The following is a 25,685-nucleotide window of genomic DNA, read 5'->3' on the forward strand; positions in this document are numbered from 1 at the left end:
GTCTCAATGTCTCGCTTCTTCAGAACACCATTCTTCACTACAACCTGCATATTCATGTAACTCATATGACCAAGCCTACTATGCCATAAGGATACTTCTTGAGTCTTCTCCACATAACACGCTTCAGATGTTACTGTCTCTCCATCAAGTATGTACATGCTGTTTTTCAAGATTCCTTGAAGTGCCATCTTATTGTTCTTCTGGAACATGATCTTCCCGTCTCTTCTAGAGTGAGTGAATCCCAACCTGTCAAGAGTACTCGTAGAAATCACATTTCTACGGAGAGATGGAACATATCTAACATCTTTCATGAGTTTAACAGATCCTTCCTTTGTGTTCAGTCGTATTGTTCCACGCCCTGAAGTCTCAATGGAGTGATAATCTCCAAGCAAGATTTTTGTAGGTCCTATCTCTGTGAATTCCACAAACCAGTCTTGCCTACAGGTCATATGATGGGTGCATCCCGATTCTATAACCCAGTTATCTTGAGTGTCATCTGATGATGAGTGTAAAGCACTCATCTACTCAACTTCTCCAATGGCCACAGCTACTTCTCCACTGTCTTCAGCCTCCATTCATATTTTCCTCGCATAGCAATCCTTTTTGACATGGCCTTCCTTCTTGCAATACCAGCAAGTGACTTTCCGCTGCTTTGAGCTGCTCCTCGGCCTGCCTCCTCGCGAATCACTTGACTCTCTGCGGCTTGATCTTCCTCTATCGTTAGTATACAAGACTGTTGCAGAAGCTTTCTCGTTTCTGCTGTTCTCGTTGATCTCCCTCTACTTCGATCTTGCAGCTGAGATAACTTCCTCTAAAGTTATGGAGTCTTTTCCATACTTCAAAGTATGCTTCAGTTGATCATAGCTTCCCGGTAGAGAACTGAGGAACACGATGGCTTGGATCTCATCAGTTACATTTACATTCAAGCTGCTCATCTCTGTAACTATCTTCAAGAAGTCATCAACGTTGATGTCGATTGTCTTTGAGCCATCACACTTGAACATGTGTAATCGAGACTACACAAAGATCCTATTAGGAAGGGACTTTGACATGTACGGTCTCTCTATAAGTGACCACATTGACGCCGCTGTGACACAATGTTTAATCTTTCTCAATACATGATCATTGATGTTCAAGATTATGATATCCCTAGCTCGATCATCTTTCTCCAATTTGATTGGATCCGCGATCATCTTTGTCTTCGATGTGGACTCCTTCTCGTCTTGATCATCATCGTAAATTTTCTTGCCTTCTTCTTTCGTCAATGGTACTTTGATCTCAAAGTTATCGGAGAGTATTACTTCTTTCAATCCGGAGACTCCGAAAGAGCGCCATCATCCTAATCGTCCAGAGAGAGAAGTCGCCGGTGCTGTCGAATCGCTCAACCTCCGCTCGCGTTATCGTCTTCGCCATCGGAGTCGATCTTCAACAGCGATGCTCTGATACCACTTGTTGGGACTAATCAAAGCTCACACAAGCCTTCAAGTCACCAAATCTCGAACGATCTTGAACTCTCACCTAACTCTCTCTCTTTCTCTCAATCGAATCTATCAACAATAAACGCAAGAAACGAAATCAACACAGCAAGTGTTTACCCAGTGTATCTCTCCAATACGGAGAACTAATCACTGGGGCCAGACTCAATCCAGCAATCCACTAGAACGATTTTCTTCTCGAGTCTCAACAACCCTGAGCTCGTTACAGCTTATTTTAGATGAATGAGAACAACGATAACACCATAGCTCTTCCTACTCTCTTATATATCGAGAGTTTACAAGTAAACCGGACTTTAATTAGACTCTTAAAACAAACCCGAAATTGACCCAAACTGGACTCAACTCGTGAATGCCTAATCGTTACGTCCAAAAGAGACTATGATTCGCTTCATCATTTATCTATAGCCTATGATCAAGTTTAGTTCATACTCAACATTAATAGTACATTTAAACTTCATTACTTTCAGACAGGTTGCGGAAAAATACCCATATACAATGCTGAGGTGGAGGTATGTGGAGAAAGTGAAATCTCATTTATTATTATATATGCATAACCTAGTTGGGAGAAGCCAGAACTTAGCATTGACTTCCAAGCCTTATAGTGAATATTTAAAATATATATGACCCACAAATTAACTTGCGAACTCATGATCATGGGTTCTCGGATACATTTATTCGATAATGAATACAATCTCCACCCATTAACTTGCGGACTTCGTGGCTCCTTCATGCACCGCACAAATTATATTTCTAGTTTTTTTTTAGCAACCAAAATACCAATATTTATAATTTTGATCCAAACCAATATTGTAATTTTCCACCCCAGTCTCTCTTGCTTGCAATTATTATTTTGCAGTTTATACACGTTTTCACTGTCGGTACATGCATCGTCGGTAAAAAGAATTGTCTGTTTATTTTTCTTTGAGTTTTATCTTTTGTTTTATTGGTTTTTTTTTTTTGAACTGATTTTCATATTAAAAGCAAAAGAAATGAAAAAATTACAAGCCCCAGGCTTAAGTTTGTCACCCAACCCATTACAAAAGAGAAACTCATATCAATAACCATTAGGTAACCAACCTAAAGCAATTTATAGCCAAGAAAATGAGATCAGTAGGACAATTAGTGCAGGAGTAGTGGTCCTATGAAAGCCATTACTGCATCATGATGGAAGAAACATAGGGGTTAAAGGTTCTGAAGCTGAGGATGCGATCCTTGATTTGTCTATCCAGGAGGCGAGTGATGACATCGAACGGTCGGGACGTGTTGCGATGCAGTCTAGCATTCCGTTCCGTCCATGTCCAGTAGAGACAACCCTGCCAGCATAACAATGAAAGCATTCCTTTTGGTGATCGTCTATTTTGGGAGGCTAATTGGATCATGACTGAGGACCAAGTTCTAGCCGGTAGCAATCCACATCGAGGCGCAAGAGTGCTCCAAATTCCCCAAGCGTAAGGACATTCAAAGTATAGGTGATCTCTGCTTTCAGGAGCCACATTACAGAGCAAACAAAGAGGAGAAGTAACAAGACCCCACCCCCTGATGCGATCCCTTGTAGGGCACCTGTTTAAAACAAAGAGCCATGCCAGAAAACTATGTCTTGGAATGCCTCCTTTGTTCCATATTGTCAGAAACCAAGGAACACAGGCTCCCTGCTCACGCAGGTTATGGTAGACAGTTCCAATAGAATAGGCTTTTTCCACTTTACCATCTATTTCCCATTCATAGTAATCTTCCTCATCAGTCAAAACAATGGTAGTTAAGTGAACATGCAATTGAACCTGGTTTTCAGAGCGGGCTGAAGGAAGGCGCCATGAGTTGTTGGAGCAAAGAGAGGCGAGAGTTGCTGTTAGGGGAATCCCCAAGGACGACTGTGGACCAAGTTGTAGGTACTTTGTCAGACTGCCAAAAGGAGACCAATTATCTGACCAGAATCGGCATGAGAGACCATTGGAAACTCTGAGGTGAATCCACTCATAAATTAGAGGACTCAGTTTGAGGAGCTTATTCACTTGCCATGAGAACCGTCTGTTAGGTGCAGTGGTCCATAAGTTGCTTAAGTTTCCATTTAGAACTTCCTCCTTGAACCAAGCCACCCAAACTGATCCAGCTTGAAAGAACAACAGCCATATAAGTTTCAAACAACATGCCTTATTCCACAGGAGCAGGTCGTTGATCCCAAGTCCACCTTCCTTCTTAGGCTTTGTTACTTCATTCCAAGAGACTCGTGCTGTATGATGAGCTTCAATGTTCCCTTTCCACAAAAAACACACCACACAGAGAATTTATTCGCTTTATACAGCCCTTAGGAAGGATGAAGGTAAAACACCAAAATGTTGTTATCCCCGAGATGACAGTCTTTATAAGAAGCAGCCTGCCCGCAAATGATAACGCTTTGGAGCTCCAGGAAGAAAACTTTCTCTTTATTTGCTGTAGTAGCACCTCACAGTTTAACAAAGATAGTTTTTTCGTGCAGAGAGGCACCCCCATATATCTCACCGGCAATGACCCAAGAGGCATACCTGTGGAGGCTTGGATAGCATCTGTTTCCATAGCAGTCAACCCTGAAGCAAAGAACGAGGTCTTGTGCATACTAACTGCTAAGCCTGATCTTAATTCGAACTCCCGGAGCACTTGAAGCACTGCCTGAACCGACTCTAATGATCCATCCATAAAGATGAGCAAGTCATCCGCAAAGCACAAATGGGTGAGTCTAGAGGATGAGCAGTTTAAATGATAGTTGAAGCGCATATCTTGAGCTGCCTTGTTGAGCATGAGAGAAAGATTGTTCAGCGCAATGACAAAGAGATATGGGGACAATGGATCACCCTGTCGCAAGCCGCGGGTACCTTTGAAGAAACCGTTGATTGCTCCATTATACCCAACTGTGAAGCTAGTCGTGCAAACGCAGGCTCTAATCCAGGAGATAAATTCCATTGGTAAATTGAAGGCTACCAAACATGAGAAGAGAAAATTCCATGATAAGGTATCGAACGCCTTTGCTATATCCACTTTAATAGTGATCCGTTTTGTCCCATTTTCTCTATGATAACCGTTTATGAGCTCTCCAGCAAGTGAGGTGTTCTCCACTAACAATCTGCCTCGTACAAATGCCGTCTGATTAGGAACAATGAGAGGGGCCAAAATGGGCTTCAACCGCTTGACCAGGAGGCGCGAGACAACTTTGTACAAGGTGTTTAGGCAAGCAATAGGCCTAAAATCTGTGATCAATGAAGCTCCGGTATGCTTAGGAACCAACGTAAGGATTGTGCTGTTTGTAGCTGAGGGCATGAAGGATGTGAGGAAGAAGTTCTGGATCGAGTGTACCACCTCATTACCCACAATGGTCCAAGCCGCTTTGTAAAACCCTGAAGTGAGACCGTCAGCCCGGGGCCTTGTTGGGGTTCAACCTGTGGATTACTCTTGTGATCTCATCAGCAGAAGGCACTGAAATCATCTCAACTCTGTAGCTCTGGTCAAATCGGTAGGGGGTTAGAGAGTGAAACCATTCACCAGTAGAGACAACTCTTATCCTAGCCGGAGGCTGAGGTCCCAGAATGCTGGTGAAATGGGCAACTGCATGAGCACTCATGTCTAGGGGATCCGTCAAGATTGCGCCTGAGAGAAGAACAAAAGATCTAATAGTGTTATAGCTTAGTCTTGTCTGCACAATCCTATAGAAGAACGTTGTGTTCTGATCCCCTTCTTTGAGCCAATTGATCCTCGACCTTTGCTTGAAATAGCTTTCCTCGATCATTCTTAAGAACAGCCAGCGCTCATTTGCTTGTTTCTCCAGTTCAAACAGTTGAGTGGTTGGAGTCTGCATCACATGAATGTAAAACATGATTAGCCTCACTCACTCTTAGTTGGATTTGAGAAAAATTATCTTTGTTTAATTGCTTTAAATCACTCTTTATTTGTTTCTGTTTCCAGGAGAGAGCAGTGAGGGTCCAGGCAGTCGCTCCGGCCTGTGTCCATGCTTCAAGCACCAACTGATGAAACCCCGGGTGTTTGGTTAGGTAGTTGAAGAATTTGAAAGGGCGGGTACCAGAGGTGGGGATTTTAAAGTCTAGGTTTAGGAGGCAAGGGGAGTGATCAGAGAACAGCGGAGGGAGGAAGAACGCTGAGCAGCCGGGAAAAAGGTTTAGTATTTGGCTATTAATGAGTAGCCGGTCAAGTTTCTTAGCTACTGGTCTATCTGGACTCCGGTTTTTCCAGGAGTAGAAAGATCCTTGGAACCTGAGATCAGACAGCCCCATTTGAGAAAGACAGTCTCTAAAGTCAACCATTGGAGGGGTGAGAGAATTCACATCCAAGAGAGAGTGCTCAGCAGGGTGGAGGATCTGATTGAAGTCTCCTCCAACCATCCAAGGGGTTGTATCAAGTGAGAAGGTTTGATACGTGTTCAGGAGTTCCACCCATAGATCTGTGCGTTCCTAATGCTCGTTAGAAGCGTAAATTGCAGTGTATACGAATGCAGAGGTGCCTGGTAATTTGACTTCACAGGTTAAAGCTTGCCGAGACTGTTGAAGGACACGCACAGAGATGTTGTCCTTCCAAATAACAATGATTCTGCCATCATCATCCGCCAAATGATTAGAGGTGTAGTTCCATCCTCTACACAGCTTGCCCATAAGGTGGTTAAGGTTATGGGGTTTGATATGAGTTTCTAGTAACGTTCCAAAAGAGGGTTGATGACTCGAAAGCCACTGACAAAAGGGCGAATGTTTAACGGGGTCATTTAATCCCCGTACATTCCAAAAAAATAATTTTGTATACATAGGGAGTTAGTCAATGACCTCTTCAGGATGAAGAGGATCATGAGGGACCAGAATGGAAAAAGGGTTAGAAGAAAGGTTTAGGTGGAGGGGAAAGGCAGCAGGGGCTTTTGAGGGTTGGAGGGTTTGAGCAAAAAAATTTAGTTGGTCAGTAAAGGATGAGAAAACTTGGCTAGAGTGACCAGGGCGGGGGCGTTTAAGGGGAGGCTTGGTGTAAGAATCTGGACTAGATGAGGGGGGGCTATGGTTGTATGGGACAAGTTGGTTTGAGGTTTTTAAATTTAAGGTCGGGAGGGTGGTTTGGGTTACTGGAATGGGGACAGGGGGAGGTTGTGATAGGGGTGAAGGAGCAGAAGAACCTTGTGGGGATAGGGAAGCGGCCGGGGGAGCTAGAGAGACAGGGACTTCATGAGAAGTACTGGGGCCAGGAGACTTTGCAGAGTCCTTTGGATCATTAGTAGGTGCAGATTTCCCCTTATCAGTGGCTTTATCAGTTGGGTCCTTGTTGACATTGGAGGATTTTTTGCCCTTAGGTTTTGAAGTAGATGCTGCTGGTTTTGCAGGGAGCGGACCTGAAGACAATTCTTCATTATGTGGCCTAGCTCTTTACAGTGCGTGCATGTCGGGGGGACCCAAGGATAAGCCACCGAGACCTCGACAACTTCACCTGATTCACGGGTAAATTCAACAACACTAGGGAGCGGTATTGTCAAATCCACTTCCACCTTTACATGAGATAAGGTCAGGCTCACCAAATTCAGCGTGAAGTCATCCGTCTCTTTGGGTTCACCGACCAAACCAGCAACAAGGCTGAGCCCTTGTTGATGCCTCAGATCAAGGGGGTGCCAGTTAAGTGCGCCCATATTTGGATAGAATCTAGCGGCGGGGATGATGGAGATGCTGAGGAAGTCCATTGAACCGCTTGAAACATGGAGTCACCAACATACCAAACTCTTTTCTCAAGGATTTTTTGCCGCAAGTAGTCAGAGGGAATCCTTACTAGCATGGACCTCGAAAGTGGGTTAGTGTGAATCTCAACGCGTCGACCTTTCCCCCAGAGGTGGTTCAACACACTCTGAATATGGTTGAAGGGAGGAGGGCGACCATTAAAATAACAAATGATAAAATCTCTGTGAAGCTCAGCTCCCTTCTGGAAGACACTATCCGGGATGAGGACACGAGGCCTGCCAGAGTCAGAGAAGGAAGGTGGAGCCTGCCGGCTCAGAGATTTATCTTGAGATTTACGAATACGCTCAACAAGAGGAGGATCAACGGGTGGGGTAGAAGTGGAATTGTGAGTTTTTGGATATGGGGGCGGAGGTTGAACATTTAGGGGAGGGGGCGGATGATGGGTAGCTGAGGAAGAGCAAAGGTTGGGGTCGGGATTTAGGATAGGGGTTTTGGCTGTGGAGGATGAACAGTTAGGGTTTTGGTTTGAAGGAGGAATTGGGGATTTTGGTAATGGGTTTAAAGGGGGAGCAAAAGGTGAGAGTTTTGAGGCTCGATTAGTTTGGATTGGAGATTTTAGTGGAAGAATTTTAAAGTTTTGGGAATCAAATTGAACAGTACCAGTAGATCTAGAGAAAGACGGTACTGCAGAGGAGTTGGGATTGGCTTTAGCAGATGCTGCAGCAGTTTGAGTAGAGCTCGAAACTTTACTTACGGAGCTCCGAGGAGGAGTCTGAAGCAAACTTCGAGAAGTTTTTGGAGAACGAGAAGCAGGGGAGTTGAGAGGGGGGAAACGGGAGAGAGAAAGGGGGTTATCAGGGTCTGGGTCGGGGGGGGAAGGGGTCCGGGGGGTTATCATCAGCGGTGCAAAGCAGCGGAGACAGAACGGAGTTACTGTTCCCAAGGAACCATGGGTTCGCCACCCATTTATTGGTTTTTGGCTTGGTTTCAATTCAAAGGCTTGTTCCTTGGCAGTGTAGTATGTGAGATAATTGAAGTGATGCAGCGGAGCAGTGGATGGTCTCGTTGAAGCGATATCTTGGGCTTCCAGCACTCTCTGGGTAAGTTTCCGCTTATGGACGGCGGAAAAGATCATGAGATGCCTTAAGATAGGCTTGAAAAATGCTCCGACCGATGTCGCGGCTGGGTTTGGAGTGATACACGGTGGCTCAACCAAGCTGGTTGTAGCTGTACGGCTCTGCGCGCCCCCAACATCCTATGGGATTGTCGTCAAAGTGTCTTGCGGTCAGGATGCTTTTGTGCTAAACCACTGGCGGTGAGGAGTTGTTTCTTTTCAGATGGTGGAGACGGCCCTATTGGAACAAGATACAAATTATCACAAAATTATATGAATAAAAAAAATTATTTTATAAATATTTATATTAAAACTATATGTATTTTTAATATTGTTTAAATAAAATTATGTACTATATAAAAATAAATATTTTTAGTTCCTAAATTTTTATTGAACAAATATTGAGAACTTAATATTTTAAATACAATTTTAAATTACTAAAATTAGTAAAGTTAGTATTAAATTTTTTTGTATTTAGCTATTTAAATTTTTTGTTATTAAACATATAAATGATCATAAAATTTTATAAGTACGAACTCTTATTTATAGATAATCTATTTTATAAAAAAGATAATCATATTAAAATTTGTACTATATATGTATACTAATATTATTTAAATTTAACTATATACTATAGAAAATAAGTAAATATGATTAATGTTTTGATTTATTTATCTTACAAAATAAAAGAATGATTATTTTGATTTATGTGTTCATGCCAATTTAAAATTATATATATAGTTATTTGCTTCTCAGTTATTCAATATATAATATTTGTATATCGAATGTTCGCCTTTCGCAAGGCGCGCGGATCTTAATCTTTAATCTAGTTCGATATTGACATCTATCAAGAATTTCTCTTCAACCGGTTTGATTCGGTCTTTCCTGGATTGTTTCCAGTTTTTTTTACCCGACGTTTTCGTTGAAAACCATAAAACATTTTTCTTATGAACGGTTTATAAAGACTTATTCTTGGGTTCACCCCCTAGAGTGAACCTCTAGGTTCACCAACCAATAGAATTGTGTTATTTAATATTCGATATCTTTTAAAAAAGGAAATAAAATATTGTCAAATTATATTATATTTTTAAAATTAAAAGATAATAAGAAATAAATAAAAAATAGTAGTAATTACAAAAAAAATATTTTTAACGACGTCAGCAAAAAATTAAATCCTAAATCCTAAAGCCTAAAACCAAAATCATAAATCTTAAACCCTTGGATAAACCCTAAACTCTATGATAAATCTTAAACTCTAAATCAAAATCACTAAACACTAAAACACTCAAGGGTGGGTTTAGAGTTTTAGGGTTTAGTGTTTTTATTTATAGTTTAGGATTTATCCAATGGTTTAGAATTTACCCAAGGGTTTAAAGTTTACCCAAGGATTTAGGGTTTATCCAAGGGTTTAAGATTTAGGATTTAGGGTTTAAGGATTAGGATTTAGGGTTTAGTGTTTTGCTGACGACGTTAAAAATATTTTTTTAATTCTTTTTTCTGTAATTACTATTTTTTTTACTTTTTTATTTTAAAAACATAATATAACTGGACAATATTTTGTTTTCTTCTTTTAAAAGATATCGAATTTGAAATAATGAAATCTTATTGGTTGATGAACCTAAAGATTCACCCTAGGGGGTGAATCCAAGAATAACTCGTTTATAAATATTTATACTAAAGAAAAGTAACTTGATTAAACAAAATTGTATAAATACTGAACGTGCGTAACAACCAGATACACATCCAATCGTTGAAAAGGTTTTTAAAAAGAGCTCGGTAGAAAAACCTGTAAAGACAGCCGTATGATGAATTTGTCACTAAGTGCTAGAAAAACTGCGATGCCATGTCTTTTAGAGGAAACACAATACATCTTCCCCGCCGGATCACCTACGCTCGTCGAGTTATTGAAAGACTGCGACAGTTTCCGGAAAGAAGATTCCAGCTCCGTCACCAGAAGCGACGACACGGCTCATCACATAATAGATATCGATGCTTTACACGTACCACCAGCTGTACCGTTTGTCTTAGCCTTCATCAACCTCGCATACAGTGTCACTCTTCGCCAACGGTTTGGTTCCTCGTCCACTTCGGTGAAGACTCTACTCGATGACGTTTCCGGGGAGGCTTGCGATGGCGATATCCTCGCCGTTCTCGGTGCAAGCGGAGCTGGAAAGTCCACGTTGATCGATGCATTAGCGGGACGTGTTGCAAAGGAGAGTCTAAGAGGCTCCGTGACACTAAACGGAGATAACGTTTTGCAATCTAGTTTGTTGAAAGTGATATCTGCTTACGTCATGCAAGACGATCTCTTGTTTCCCATGCTGACCGTTAAAGAAACACTTATGTTTGCTTCTGAGTTTCGCCTCCCGAGAAGCTTGTCCAAATCCAAAAAAATGGAGCGTGTTGAAGCCTTAATAGACCAACTAGGGCTCAGAAGTGCGGCGGATACAAGAATAGGAGATGAAGGACACCGTGGAGTCTCCGGTGGAGAGCGGCGGCGCGTGTCAATCGTTATCGACATTATCCATGACCCTATCGTCTTGTTCCTCGACGAGCCTACATCAGGGTTGGATTCCACCAACGCATTTATGGTGGTACAAGTTCTTAAAAGAATAGCTCAGAGTGGCAGTATCGTAATTATGTCGATACATCAACCAAGTGCTAGAATACTAGATTTGCTTGACCGTCTTATCATCTTATCTAGAGGCAAGAGTGTGTTCAACGGTTCTCCGGCAAATCTTCCTTCTTTCTTCTCCGACTTTGGCCATCCCATCCCGGAGAGAGAGAACATCACCGAGTTCGCACTTGACCTAGTTCGAGAGCTTGAAAGAGAGCCCAACGAAGGAACCAGAGAGCTAGTAGATTTCAACGATGGATGGCAGAAAAAGAAATTTGCTCGAGACACGACACAAACTGCATCTCAACAAGCCTTGTCCTTAAAAGAAGCCATCGATGCAAGTGTCTCTAGAGGTAAACTAGTCTCAGGCTCGTCCGGTTCCATGGAAACAATATCTTCATACGCAAACCCGTCACTGTATGAAACATTCATCTTAGCCAAACGTTACATGAAAAACTGGATTCGAATGCCTGAGCTTGTCGGAACAAGGATTGCTACCGTCATGGTGACCGGTTTTCTATTAGCCACGGTCTATTGGAAGCTAGACAACACTCCAAGAGGTGCACAAGAGAGGTTAACTTTCTTTGCATTCGTTATGCCCACAATGTTCTATTGCTGTTTAGACAACGTCCCTGTTTTTATCCAAGAACGTTACATCTTCTTAAGAGAGACAGCACACAACGCTTACAGAACATCTTCATAAGTCATATCTCATTCTCTAGTGACCATGCCTCAGTTAATAGCCCCGTCCATAGTATTTGCCTCCATCACATTCTGGACCGTTGGTTTGAACGGTGGGTTACAAGGTTTCTTCTTCTATGTCCTCATAATCTACGCTTCGTTTTGGTCGGGATCATCTGTTGTTACTTTCATATCTGGTGTTCTTCCCAACATCATGTTAAGTTACATGGTCGCAATATCCTATCTCGCATACTGTTTACTGTTGAGTGGCTTCTACGTGAACAGAGATCGTATACCGGTCTACTGGATGTGGTTTCATTACATTTCACTGCTTAAGTTTCCCTACGAGGCTGTCTTAATCAACGAGTTTGATGACCCTTCTCGTTGCTTTGTAAAGGGAGTTCAAGTATTCGACGGTACTCTTATCGGAGGAGTGTCTGATTCGGGAAAGGTTAAGCTCCTACAAACTCTGGGAATGTCGCTAAGGAAGAGGATAACGGAGTCAACATGTTTAAGGACAGGGTCTGACTTACTTGTACAGCAAGGGTGTTACTCAACTGAGTAAGTGGGATTGCTTGTGGATTACGTTTGCATGTGGCCTCTTTTTCAGGATCTTGTTTTACTTTACTTTGCTGTTTGGGAGCAAAAACAAGAGGACGTGAGGTAGTAGCCCCATAAATAAGTATGTGCGTCGGTTACATATTTATGTGAGGCTTAAAAAATTTAAATAATAGCTTCTCGAACGGTGGTTGTATAGTATGTATACTAATAGCAGTAATAACATTTACGATCATTTTATCTCTATGTATTTTTCTGTAATAAATATTCAAAATAAAGTATTTATATACTTTTCCAAGGCCATTATGTAAAATATATATTTCATAAAATGATTTTTTAAAGGAAAGCTTATTTAAAATCCTTTTGAGCTGATTTCTTAATTATCCCAGATACCATATTTCAAACTTCTATGTTAGATAGTAGCAATATAAATATTTTACAAGTATCTCTACTTTGTAGAAACCTAAAGAATATTTAAGGGCAATTTTTCTAAATTATTTTTTTAATTTTTGTCTCAAAAATAGATTTTGAATTAGAGGATCGCTTAAATTGTCTTCATTAACTGTTCAAAAGATTCTAATACCCTCAATTAATAATATATCTAGGAAACAAAAAAAGACTTGTGTTCTCTCTCGCTCGACAACGGTTACGACGTTGCCGCCATCGAGACACTGGAGACAAATCACGCCGAGCCACCATTGTCACAGTCTTTACAAGAATGTATAGATGTAAGTTTTGAATGTTTCTTCTTCAAAATCGAAATCAAGGGTTTTGATTGAAAATTTGGAAATCTTCTCTTCTTAATGTTTTTGAATTGAAAATTGGGGATTTCAATTTGTTGCTCTTAATATATTTGAGTTTGTTTTGTTGTTCAAATCAAACAGAGTGAACATAATCAGAATTACAAAGAAAGAATCTCACTAAGCTTCATTTACAAAATCTGGCTTACCGAAGAAGATGAATTTGTGACCTTGCTTTTTGGTAAGCCATTTTGAATCTTTGATGTTCCTAGTTCTTTTTGACCAATGATTTATTTCTCTCAGATTCGAATTTTTTTAGTCTGATTGTGTGATATGATATGGTTTCAAACATGTGTGTGTGTCGATGTATTAGTTCTCTTGTTCCTCTAAAAGTTGTATCTTTTTCTTGTTCTCGTTATTCGCAAGTGTAATGTGCATCATTAAACTTTTTGGTACTGTTTGTAGCTGAAGAGAAACACCATTACTCGAGAAGTTGTTCTGGTAGAGCGAAAGCTCTGTTGCGCTTGTTGTCCAGCGAAGGAAAGGGCCTTGGAAGTTGTTGGAGCTCAAATCAAAGGCTGTTTAATTTTGGGAACACAAGGTTTCGAGGTAATATACCTTTGATTCAGTTGTTTTCTATATAAGTTGAGTTACATCAGATGTTTTTCTTGAGAACCAGCTGTTGTTCCTGAGTGTGACTGAGATGAGTTTGCTTATGACTTTTCTAGTCGATTGTTTGTGCTTGTGAAAGTGTGTGTGTGAACTAGCTGTTGTTCCTGAGTGTGACTGATATGAGTTTTCTTATGACATTTCTAGTAGATTGCTTGTGCTTATGAAACTTTACGGTTTATTTTAAAAAAAATTTCAGGAAGGTTTTTAAGTTTTAGGATATCTTTCCAAAAAAATCTGATATTAACAAATTTGAAAAAAATGCTTGGTTAGTTGTTTGGCTTACGCATATTGATATCTTTGGTAGGCTCGTGAATTTGCTTATGACATTTCCAGCTGATTGATTGTGCTTGTGAAAGTGTGTGTGTGTGTGTTCTTTTTTTCATTTCAGAAAGAATTTGTATTGTTTCAGGAAAGATTTTCAGAAATTCAGTGAGAGGTGTTTGAAATTATCAGGGATTTTAAGTTGTTGGACGAATTGAACTAAAAATCACTTTGAGGAATAATATAGTGTTTTGCCGCTGAGCTATGGTGTTATATTTGTTGGACTAACTATTTAAAATTATATACACAAGCATTATCTATTTAATTAAAAATGTCTGGATTCCGAATAGAATCAAACACGGGTGGATATACGGTTTAAGTAGAGTACAATAGTGGTTTAGTCAAATATAAATGAATATATTGACAAACGTACGTACTTATATAGCATATTTAGAATATCATGTAACATATTTAGGATGGGTTTCCAAAACATATTTTGAGTGCATATAAGCAAAGCCTCAATTATATATGTCATGTGTTTAGCCAAAATTAAGGATTTGTACCATATTGGTAAGAATCAAATGAATTTGTCTAATTTTGAAAAAAAAAATTAGGATATACCATATTTAGGATAGCATGTAACATATTTAGGATGTGTTTCTAAAACATATTTTGAGTGCATACAAGCAAAGTCTCAATTATATATGTCATGTATTTAGCCAGAATTAAGGATTTGTACACCATATTGGCAAGAATCAAATGAAATTGTCTAATTTTGAAAAATAAAAATTAATCACATTTTTAGTATATACCATATTTAGGATAGCATGTAACATATTTAGGATGGGTTTCTAGGGCATATTTTAAGTGCATATAAGCAAAGTCTCAGTTATATATGTCATGTGTTTAGCCAAAATTAAGGATTTGTAGACCATATTAGTAAGAATCAAATGAAGTTGTCTAATTTTGAAAAAAAAAATCAAATTTTTAGGATATACTGTATTTAGGAACATGCAACATATTTAGGATGAGTTTTCAGAACATATTTTGAGTGAATACAAACAAAGTCTCAATTTTATATGTCATGTATTTCGCCAGAATTAAGGATTTGTACACGATATTGGTAAGAATCAAATGAAGTTGTCTAATTTTGAAAACTAAAGATTAATCACATTTTTAGTATATACTGTATTTAGATATTATGTAACATATTTAAGATGGGTTTCCAGAACATTTTTTGAGTGCATATAAGTAAAGTCTCAGTTATATATGTCATGTGTTTAGCCAAAATTAAGGATTTGTACACCATATTGGTAAGACTCAAATGAAGTTGTCTAAATTTGAAAAATAAAAATTAATCAATTTTAGGATATACCGTATATAGGATAACATGTAACATACTTAGGATGAGTTTCCAGAACATATTTTGAGTGCATATAAGAAAAGTCTCAATTATATATGTCATGTGTTTATCCAAAATTAAGGATTTGTACAATATATTGGTACGAATCAAATGAAGTTGTCTAATTTTGAAAAATAAAAATTCTTAGACAAGTATTCAAGATATATTCTAACATAGTTAAGAAGTATTCCAAAGTACTTAGACAAGTATTGAACGAACTCAAGAAGCAATCAAGAGAACTGAAGAAGCACATGTATTAGTAGCTTGCTTGTTACAGCTATGTGAATCAGAAAGAACCTGCGGAATTCTAATTCTTTTTTTTTTTTAAGTTTAGTACATAATTAGGAAAGCTATCATGAATAGTGCTTAATTGATATAAAACAACAAACCTTTACACACAAGCAACGGATTCCATCAAATCACTTAGTCTTGCCGATGAAAGTTCTTATGAAGATTGGGGGTACATCTTCAACCATACTTTTAACGTCCAAAGAGATTTCATAGCTCAAAAGTTATATCTTCCTCTTGAATACTGAAATCTTCCGAAACCATTTTAAGCAAATTTTCATATTAAAGATCTTATTCTAAGTGAATAAACGGTGCAGTCATGTTCTTATCCACATAGAACTCCCACTGGAAAGTATCCTTTTAACTCCATCCTCCACAAACACAAAAAAAATTCAACCATATTTTGAAAACCTGTTAAAAAGATCAAAACCAAATCTCAAAAAGATCAACCAGCTGTGAATCAAAGAGATTTAAACTAAATATTTCAAAACAATTCAAAAAGCGTGTAAGACATTATTAAGACAATTCTTGTTCTGGATGGCTATCCTAAATTTGAAATAAATCTTCCAAAACAGTTCAAAAAGCGTGTAAGGAAATGTAAGGCAATCCTTATTCAGGATGGCTAATCCTAAATTAGAACTAAATCTTCCGAAACAAGCAAACCAAATCAACATAATCAAAATCTATAAGAAATTTCATTGGTAATAGAGATCATTAAATATAGTTTATTGTCTACAAAACTGAGAACACATATCAAACAGAGAACATTGATCTACAAACAAACAAAATTAATTGGCTATAGTCAAACTCTATGAGCAAATTCATTAGGTACAAAAGTCACTAAATAGAGTTCATTTTATATGAGTAGAGAACATTGATCTATATATAAGCAGATGTAATTAGCTACAAATAAACACATGTTACTCGCTACAAAGAGAAATGGTTCATAATAGCTTTCCTAATAACATAATTACTATAAATTGAAAAAAAATCACAAAATGCATCCATGTTAGTTAATCATCGTTATGTTAATTCGTAAACAGCCTAACTAATCTAATTGAAAATCTTCCTAAATGATTTTTTTTTGTTCGTCGACTTTTACAAACTCATATTGACTCTGTAAACCAAACTGGGTGATCTGCATCCATGTGAACAACTTAAGACGGTTGCATCCTAGCTCTACGGGCTAGACTATCCACCATAGTGTTAAGCGTTCGTGGAACATGGATAATTTCTGATCGTGTGAAACTCTCTGTCAGGGTCTTGTAATCTTCCAAATAATCTGCAAAAGCTGGACATTCTTTTGGTTCTGAAACCATCTTCATCAATTGAGAACAATCCGTTGCAAATGTAACCTGAAAGTAACGTAGGTTTCTCATACATTCCATTGCCCAGAGTAGCGCTTCCATCTCTGCATGAAGAGGAGAGAGGCTAGCCCGAACATTCCTCGCCCCCAATAAACCATCAAAACCTGCTAGCGTACTAAGCCATCCTTGCCCGGAAAAGATATCACCATCTTTCCAAAAACCATCTGTAAAACACCATCTACCCGGAATTGTCGGCAAAGACGTAACCACAGTTCGTGGTTTTGTTCGCTGCTCGTTTAAAACCTGAGCCTCCGCCCAGAGTGTAGATTCGGTTTCTGCCAACTTGAGCGTATCCATGGAGTCAATATCCAAATTACTAAAGACTTTGTTATTACGACCTTTCCATATGTACCATAGAATCCAGGCAAACTGGTGATCCTCCATTTGTGGTAGAACTCTCCAGAAGAGATGATTCATATTTGTGAAAAGAGACTTTGTTGGAAAAGCATTTGGGTTCGACGGTAATCGCTGGAGGACATTCGAAAAAAACATGAGTTATCGATTCCTCGTCAGCTCCACACCTGGCACAGCAGATATCTCCTTGAATCCCTCTCCCTTGTAAATTTTTCTTAACTGCTATATATCCTGTTACGAGTTGCCAGAGGAAATGTTTCAACTTTGGTGGACACCGTATTTTCCAGCAAAAAACTTTCACTACGTCAACCGTGGGACCAATCAGAGGGGGTGGTCGTGCCCTATCTGGGTAAATCCTCTCTACCTGATATCCTGATTTGAAAAGAAATTTAAAACAAAATAATCAACGAAGAGGACGATAAATATGATATACCTTGATGACGATGAGAATAAGATACAATGAAACTGAGAGAGATCTTTGATGGTGGAGTTGAGGGAGATCGTCGACGGTGAAAATGAGGGAGACCGTCAACGACGGAGCTGATAGAGATCGTCGAAACTGACTTTTGACGGAGTTGAGAGCGATTGTCGCAAAGCTAAGGAACGACGATGGCAGAGATGACAGACGATGGCGGCTGATCTAGGAGACGATGAAGGAGAATGACGCCGAAGCTAATGACGGTGAGATGAAGGAGTTGAAGACAACGGCGATTGAATAATTGTTGATTCAATTTTTTTTTTAAATGTAATTGAGGAATTAATGAAAAGGATAAAAAGGTAATTTACCATCTTAAATGAAACATTTTTGTGACATTGAGTCTTAAAGTCTAGATTGGAAAGAAAAAATTGGTATAGGGTTATCTAAGGCAATTTCTCAATATTTAACCAGTTTAACGTTAATATTTTAATAAAATTTGGGGTTTCTATAAATAAAATCTTTTAAGTGGCCATTATGTCTATTTAAAATAAATTTATAAATTTCTTAATTTTTTTAATAATAAAATTGAGATTAGCATTATACTATTGTTACTTGTATCTATATTATTAAAGCATAAACACTATGTTGGACCTAACCTTCATTTTGTAATTTTTTAAATTAAATACACATTTCTACTTAATTGTTAAACCTACATTAAATTACTAATATTCTTTTATTAATACTACTATCCATGTTTCCAAACAATATACTTTTTCTTGGCCTGAGTATCCGGGTCCTCGGGTCGGGTTCGGATCAGATCTTGTCAGGTCCGGATCCTTTGGTTCCTGGAAATTTTGACCTAACTAGGTACTTATAATTTTTTGGATCGATTCCGGGTCGGGTCTTGTCGGGTCCACTTGTCTCAGACCCCTTAATACCTTGATTTTTTTGGATCTTTATGGTGTCTGTTTGGTTCCTGATATTTTGGATCCATTTTTTTGGTAAATATCACGTATTTAGGATTGGTTCATGTTATTTCGGGTCGGTTTCACGCATTTTCGGGTCTAAAATGTGAGCTTTGGATCTTATTTTTACCCATCAACCTGCATATCAGCTGAACACAAAACCATAGCCATTTCAAAACTGAAATAACCATGACAAAAAACAATATGAAAACCTGCAGTACACCAAATATTCAAATCATACAGGTTCGATAAGTCATTAAGTTTACAAGGGGAATTATAAAAGGTGCATCAGGTTGTAGAATAAGTCATTAAGTCTAAAAAATATCAGTTCCAAAAATACTCCATCGGGTCCCAGGTCATTTCTCGACCCGAACCTGCTACCTACGGGTCTTCCATCGCTAGACCTGATAGGGTAAAATTCTCGGTCAAACCTGTATTTTTGGGTCAGTTTTGGGTCGGATCTTTGGGTTCGGGTAAAATGATCAGGCCTACTTCTTTATATACTAATATCCATGTTTCCAAAACAATAGTATAATTAATCTTGTGTCCAAAGAATATAAGATATTAGAACTCATCTTTTTTATAATTCTTAATAATTTTCTTTCAAATGATTTAGATAAATTAAATAATTAGAAAATTCAAATAATTTATAAAACAAAGACCATAAATAGAACTTATTTTTGCAAGTTTAAATACTACAAAACATTTCAATCAATAATAAATCAATTAAATTAACAGATTATTTTATTTACTAAATAATGGTTATATCAGCTTTTTAAGTAACAAAATAATTCAAAAATAGCCATTACATTAAAAAAATTATATATAAACATTATACATTGTACAGTAAATATAATAACTAAAATAATTATGAAAATTTTCAAAATATATGTTATCTAAAGAAAAATGCTTAACACTTTTCTATTGCCTCACTTTTATTTTATTTTGGCATTTAATTATAAAACTTAATTATATTATTCTATTATCTATGTGAGGTACTCTTAGAGCATCATGGACAATAAAGTTCTCAAAGTGTGTCTCTCTCAATTATTATACTAACATACATTAACTATTTATTTAATTAATTAATATTTGATGAATAAAAAAGAATTGAACCAATTAAATCAAAACAAGTGTAGTATTAGTACTAGAACATGTTCTCTCTTCTCTCTTCTATTATTTATTTTTTAATATTAATTTTGGTAAGAACATAATTGAGACATTATCTCTCTTTTTGGTCAAAGATAATTTATCTCTCTATTTTTCTGTAATAGTGGCAAAGCAGTATTTTTTATATAAAATTCAAATTAGTATTAGTACATGAATACAATATTCGGCACATGCAGTCGGGGTTAGTTCGTGTATAGTTTATACATGATTATTTGACATATATTATACATGTATAATGGAGACTGAATAATTAAATCAAAGATCTGTCTCCATAATCAATATACATTAAACAATACATATAAAGGGAGTTTTTCAAAACCAACCCATATTTTCAAGTCAAACCTAAAACTAACCCCCTTTTTTTGCCATTACTATTCATCAATGAATTTTCCAAACTATCCTTATGTTTTTGAAATATTTACAAAATTGCCATTATTATTTAATTTTTTAATTATTTCGAAAATGACCAAAAACCAATTACACCCTAAACATTTCTTCTTATTTACAACAATGCCATTATCATCAATTTTGCAACCACCATGAACTATCATTTTTGAGCTTATAAAAGCTCAAGAACTCAATTTCTAACCACTTTTTTCTCTTTCTAAACCAACAAATCTACATTTCATCTCATTTTCTCTCCATTTTCATCTAAAAATCTCTCATAGATTTCATTTTCATAAGCACAACTTTCATATTTTCGAGTTTATTCAGTTGTGAATCATCAAAGATGCTATTTTTTGCTCATATTTGGAGCTTGGATAGTGGAAAAGGGTGGAAACGTGCTTTGCACCAGAAAAAGGTAACTGTTTACATGGTTTTCGTCATTTTTCAGATCTGTGTCACGATTGTAGACTGTTTTGTATGTCTACACAGTGGCGTAGACTTACGATGCGGTCTACTTGTCAATGTTTAGGTTAGTTTTGCAATTGACCAAAATAATTTTTTTGTAAAGAAGACTTCCTTAGAAGTCTACATCTTTTCCTTTGAAAACAAAAACAAAAAAATAGGTAAACTTACTAAGAGGTCTACGTAAAAGAGGTTAGTTTTGCATTTGACTGAACTTTTGACTTTTCAAAGTAGACTTCATTAGCAGTCTATATTCTGGAGATTATTAAGGAAATCTACAAAATGTTAGTTTTGCATTTGACCAAAACTTTGACTTCGTTGAATAGGTTATTTTTGTATTTGACTAAAATGTTAAAAAATTGACCGAAAGAAAAAAGAAATGTAGACTTCATATTCAGTCTACTCTTCTCGGAAAAAAAAACATATACTGCATATGAAGTCTACTTTTTTATTTTGGTCAAATGCAAAACTAACCTGTCGGATTTGAGAGTAGACTTTATGTGAAGTCTACACATGTGTAGACGTTAATTTCAATTTACTCATGGAAAGTCAAACTTGGTCAATTGCAAAAACTAACCTATTCCAAGAAAATTAAAAATGTAGACTATATATGAAGTCTACTTTTGAAATTCAAATTTTATGTGAATTCTGGTCAACTGTAAAAACTAACATTTTAAAAATGTAGACTGAAAATAAAGTCTACAAATATAAAATCACAAATTTTATTTAAATACAAATAATAACCCGTGAATTTTACAATTGCAAAAACTAACCCAAATAGTTGACCTACATGACAGTCTATGCATGTAAGACGAAATATGAAGTCTACGTCCAAAAATCTATATAAAGTGAATTTGTGTATTATTCATTAAGTATTTTTAAGATTTTATTGTTTGATATTGTGTGTTAGTTAATCCTAATGGTTTTGAACTATTTTCAAAAGATAATCTTTTATAATTATGAAACTATCACTTTTTTTATTTGATTATGTAGTTAGCTAATAAGTGTAGACGTTTTTGTAAGTCTACTTTTATAATTTTATCAAACATGAAATTTTGGTTTTGATATGTTGTTAATTAGTAAGTGTATACTACAATCTATTTCTTTAATTTTTCTTTTGCAAAGAATCAATGGTGAAAAACTCTTTGTGGTGGTTTCATGAACTTAAGTCTTAGACCCTTACTGCTAAACACAATGGATTCACATCTTATGTATAACGTGTGTTTAAATGGTGGCATCCATTTTATAATCACACTATTACTGCAACTAGATTTTGTTATCATCTAACACTTGAGAAGCAATTCAAAAACTGGCTGTGAAAGTAAACAATTATTGATCTGTGAATGATAGCAATATACAAAGTGAAGTTACATACAGACAATGGATATGGACCCCAAAGGTAGCATAAATGCGCCAAATTTGGCCAGTGGCCGAAAATAATATATAAGATCACAATGCGCCAAATTGTAGAGCCTTGAGTAGCTCATGCTTTACTAAAACAGAAGCTCTTGGGATAACTCTTTCAAGTTCACCTCCCTTTGGGCTCTTGAACGCGTGCATCAGCCTTGATCACTAGCTCTGAGTTGGTGTTACCTCCACATTTTATGATGAATGGGGCTGAAGAACTTGGGTTGAATAGGAGGACTGCCTTCTTCCAAGTTAAGCAAGTGTGCATCACCTCTCATTTGTTGTAAAATCTGATAAACAGAGTAGACTAAATTCATGAGCATAAGAACACCTATACAAAAACAATCAAAGTAACCTCAGAACTTTATCATTTATTTACAAGAGAGATGATGTACCTTTCTTCTTTTGTGGTCAACGGACTCCAGAACTGATCGAAGCTTAGCCACTTGGCCAGCATCTTCTGCCGCCAAAGTACCAGCAATATCCTGTAGCACGGTTACATATTAGGCATCATTCCCAACGAAATTGCTCAGGATACTACCTTAGACCTCAGCATAGGCCGTGTTAAGCCAGCCACAACAACAGTTATTTGCACTAATTTTCGTAGCAATGAAATCGCATACCTTCATGTGCTGCATTTGAGAAGTATATATACATGGTCTGCATACTCGGATACAAAGCTTCCACCCGTCTTGCAATTTTCTCGTCTCAGAGTTTCAGGATTGATGTTGTCATGTCTACAACCAGTGGAGAATCTCTCTTAAACGTCTGTTAAAGAAACAAACAAACAAAAACAGTTTCAAATTTTTTTGTGCTTTTCAGATTAAGAGAAACGTAAAGTGAAACCTACCAAGACCGAGCCATGCCAAGAGCTGAGAAGCTAACCTGCAAGTGCAACCCAAACTAGAAAATTCAGAAAGCTCTAATAATGAACTATCAAGTTCAGGGAATATTTACGAGCTAAACTTACAAGATCATTGTGATGAGTTGTCTTCGGGGTGGATACTTTCAACATCTCCCACATCTGAGACCAGAAGCACTGCTCGCCGTGAAACCAACCAGATCTGAAACAAAAGAAAATTAAAAGATTACATAACAAACAAACAGCTACGAAATCGACAACAACGACTACAACCGACACGACTCTGACACGACAACAACAACGACATGACTCTGACGAAGTTCTGAAAATAGACATCAAACAGACCATGTCAGAGGGAAGATGTTGCAGCGACGACAGGACGGTGATGGAAACTACTTGAAGACCGCTGGAAATGTGCCGAAAATCGTGCCGGAAATCGCCTTGTCGGAGAGAAAGAGCAACGGCGCTAGGTTTTGTGATTTTAACCTAATTTCACAAAAGAAAATGTATTTATATGTGGGGTACGTGATCCGGTTAGGTTAAAATTTTCCTGGTTTAAGTTTGGTTAAATTAAACTATTTTGGTTAAAGTCTGGTTAGCATAAATTATTTTCAGTTTGGTAGACTTGTAAATAAGTCTACTATGATTTTTTGATATTTATCTTTTATTATTTTTAAGTATAATATATGATTTAAATTTCTTTTGTTCTTAACTATTTTAATAGTTTATTGTTTTAATAATTTTAATATATGATTTACTAAATTTTTTTTAATAGTTATAATATATGATTTCACATTTTTATTCATAAAGAACTAAATTTAATTTTAAAATAATATTTTTTGTAAAACCGATTAACATAGACAGAAAAAATCGTCTACAGTGAAGTAGACTTTATTGTAAGTCTACGAAACCCTAAATCATAAATCTCAAACTCTAAATATTTGCTTGATAATCAAAAAAATCCTAACTATTGCATCAAATATCAAAATTTGCAAAATATAAACTACTCAACACTAATATACAAATTTAAATTAATAAAAAAAATCTCAATCTAAAATCTAACCCTAAGAATCTAACCCTTATAGACATAATATGTTAGAACCTTTTGTTGCTATACCATAACCAATGTTCTAACACATGGTTACCAAATCAATATATTCTCTTAAATTGTTAAATTATATAAACTTTTAATTTATAAACCTCATATTAACCCTTATATTAAAGGTTAACTAAAAATTTCATAACAAATATTTTTATACATTTTTAAAATTAAATTATTAGATCAAATTAAAATGTAGACTATATAATAAATCTACAAGGTAGAGTTCGTATGAAGTCTACATGTATGTAGACTTCTTTCTGTTATATGTAGACTTACGAAGGATATAAATGTAAAATACATTTATTTTTTTTGTTTGGTCATAAGGATTAAATAGTACTTTTACCACTCTTTTAGGTTGGTTTTGCATTTGACTGAAAGTGGGGTATACTTTTACATTTGACTTGAATTTTTGGGTTGGTTTTAGCAAATGTCCCACATATAAATTAGATTCTCACATGTACTTAAATTCTTTCTTGACATTATTCTCTCATGTACTTATTTTTTAATATAAACTTACATTTATGGACCCGAAAGATGAGAATTCAAATGACGATCACAAATTTGTTTGAACGAAAATTCTCTAAATCAAACATTACAACATTAGCTTCGTATTTCCACCAAACTGATACGTTCCGCTAGAGCACTCCGAAATCTTTAGAAAGTCATTAAACTGTTCTCAACCGTCGATGATTACTATTTAAAGTGTCAGGTTTACCTCATTACCTCAAATGTACTTATTATTACTCATATATTTAATTATGAGACTAATTTATACAAAATTTCAGTAATAAGCATCTATTAGGACTCAATTACATCCTTGAATATTTTGTGATTGGTCTTGATTTTCAAAATATTCTATGTTTAATCTTTTCAACGGTTTTGTATTATGTTTTTTAAATGTGCATGATACACTTAATTTTCCAAAAACAGATTTTAACATAAAATATAAAATTATTGTGTTAAAAATATTTTATTTAACAATTTAAAAATGTATATACTATGACTTCTACAATATAAATATTTATTTAGAAAAAATGTAAAAAAAAATGAATATTCGCGCGGATAACCTCTTTTTGGGTAAAACTGATTAACCTCTTGTTATTCGTTCTAAATGAAAGCTACATCATAAAGACGAAAAATCCCATTGACAAAAACAGTACAACACTTGTTCGTTTTTGTTTTGATATACCATAAACGAGCAAGTGACGGCACTATTTAATATCCACATTATTCGCCAAATTATTATTCTTTGATTTAATATCATTTCACTATTTATTATTTTTTGGCATTTTTGCCAACTAATCCATTATTTATTTTGGATGTCAGTAGTCACGGACTCCCGAATCCTTTTTGTATAGTTCTTACTAATTAAAGAGACACGATTCTTGTTTCTTCTTTACTTTATTTAATTTTAATTTAAAATTTTCATATTAAAAATAATTAGTGGGTTTTCTATTTCCTTTAAATAAGAGAAATAGAGAGCTCCCAGTGATCATACGAAACAAAAACTGAACTTCAGATATGTTTTAAGCTCCGGAGAGAAGATAACTGAAAGTTTAACTCGTAAGTTCACAATTTCATACGTTTAGTAAATATACCAGTTTCTACATCTATCTATATTATTAAAACTAATATATATTTTGGTACTGTTTACAAACATGAATATCAATATAAATGA

General features: G+C 36.4%; 1 protein-coding gene, 1 long non-coding RNA gene and 1 pseudogene across 3 annotated transcripts; 1 reads left to right on the plus strand and 2 right to left on the minus strand.

Moving 5' to 3' along the window:
* Positions 1-2,871: 2,871 nt before the first annotated feature.
* Positions 2,872-7,185, minus strand: LOC125608425. Its single transcript, XM_048778904.1, has 8 exons — positions 6,939-7,185; positions 6,581-6,843; positions 6,035-6,202; positions 5,483-5,929; positions 4,915-5,313; positions 4,016-4,805; positions 3,154-3,747; positions 2,872-3,056 (listed from the first exon to the last, which is right to left on the minus strand). Exons 1-8 carry the CDS (start codon positions 7,183-7,185, stop codon positions 2,872-2,874), a joined length of 3,093 nt encoding a protein of 1,030 aa, XP_048634861.1.
* Positions 7,186-9,899: 2,714 nt separating this feature from the next.
* Positions 9,900-12,900, plus strand: LOC106449212 (annotated as a pseudogene).
* A 7,920-nt stretch (positions 12,901-20,820) lies between these two features.
* LOC106368538 lies at positions 20,821-25,685 on the minus strand. 2 transcript variants are annotated; one of them, XR_007339165.1, is made up of 4 exons: positions 23,251-25,685; positions 22,894-23,107; positions 22,667-22,811; positions 20,821-22,528 (listed from the first exon to the last, which is right to left on the minus strand). It is a non-coding gene; the product is annotated as an uncharacterized LOC106368538 (long non-coding RNA). The 2 variants fall into 2 exon arrangements; XR_007339164.1 differs by having other exon boundaries at positions 22,667-23,107.

The sequence above is a fragment of the Brassica napus genome, chromosome A4 (assembly GCF_020379485.1).
Source record: "Brassica napus cultivar Da-Ae chromosome A4, Da-Ae, whole genome shotgun sequence".
Lineage (NCBI taxonomy): Eukaryota > Viridiplantae > Streptophyta > Magnoliopsida > Brassicales > Brassicaceae > Brassica > Brassica napus.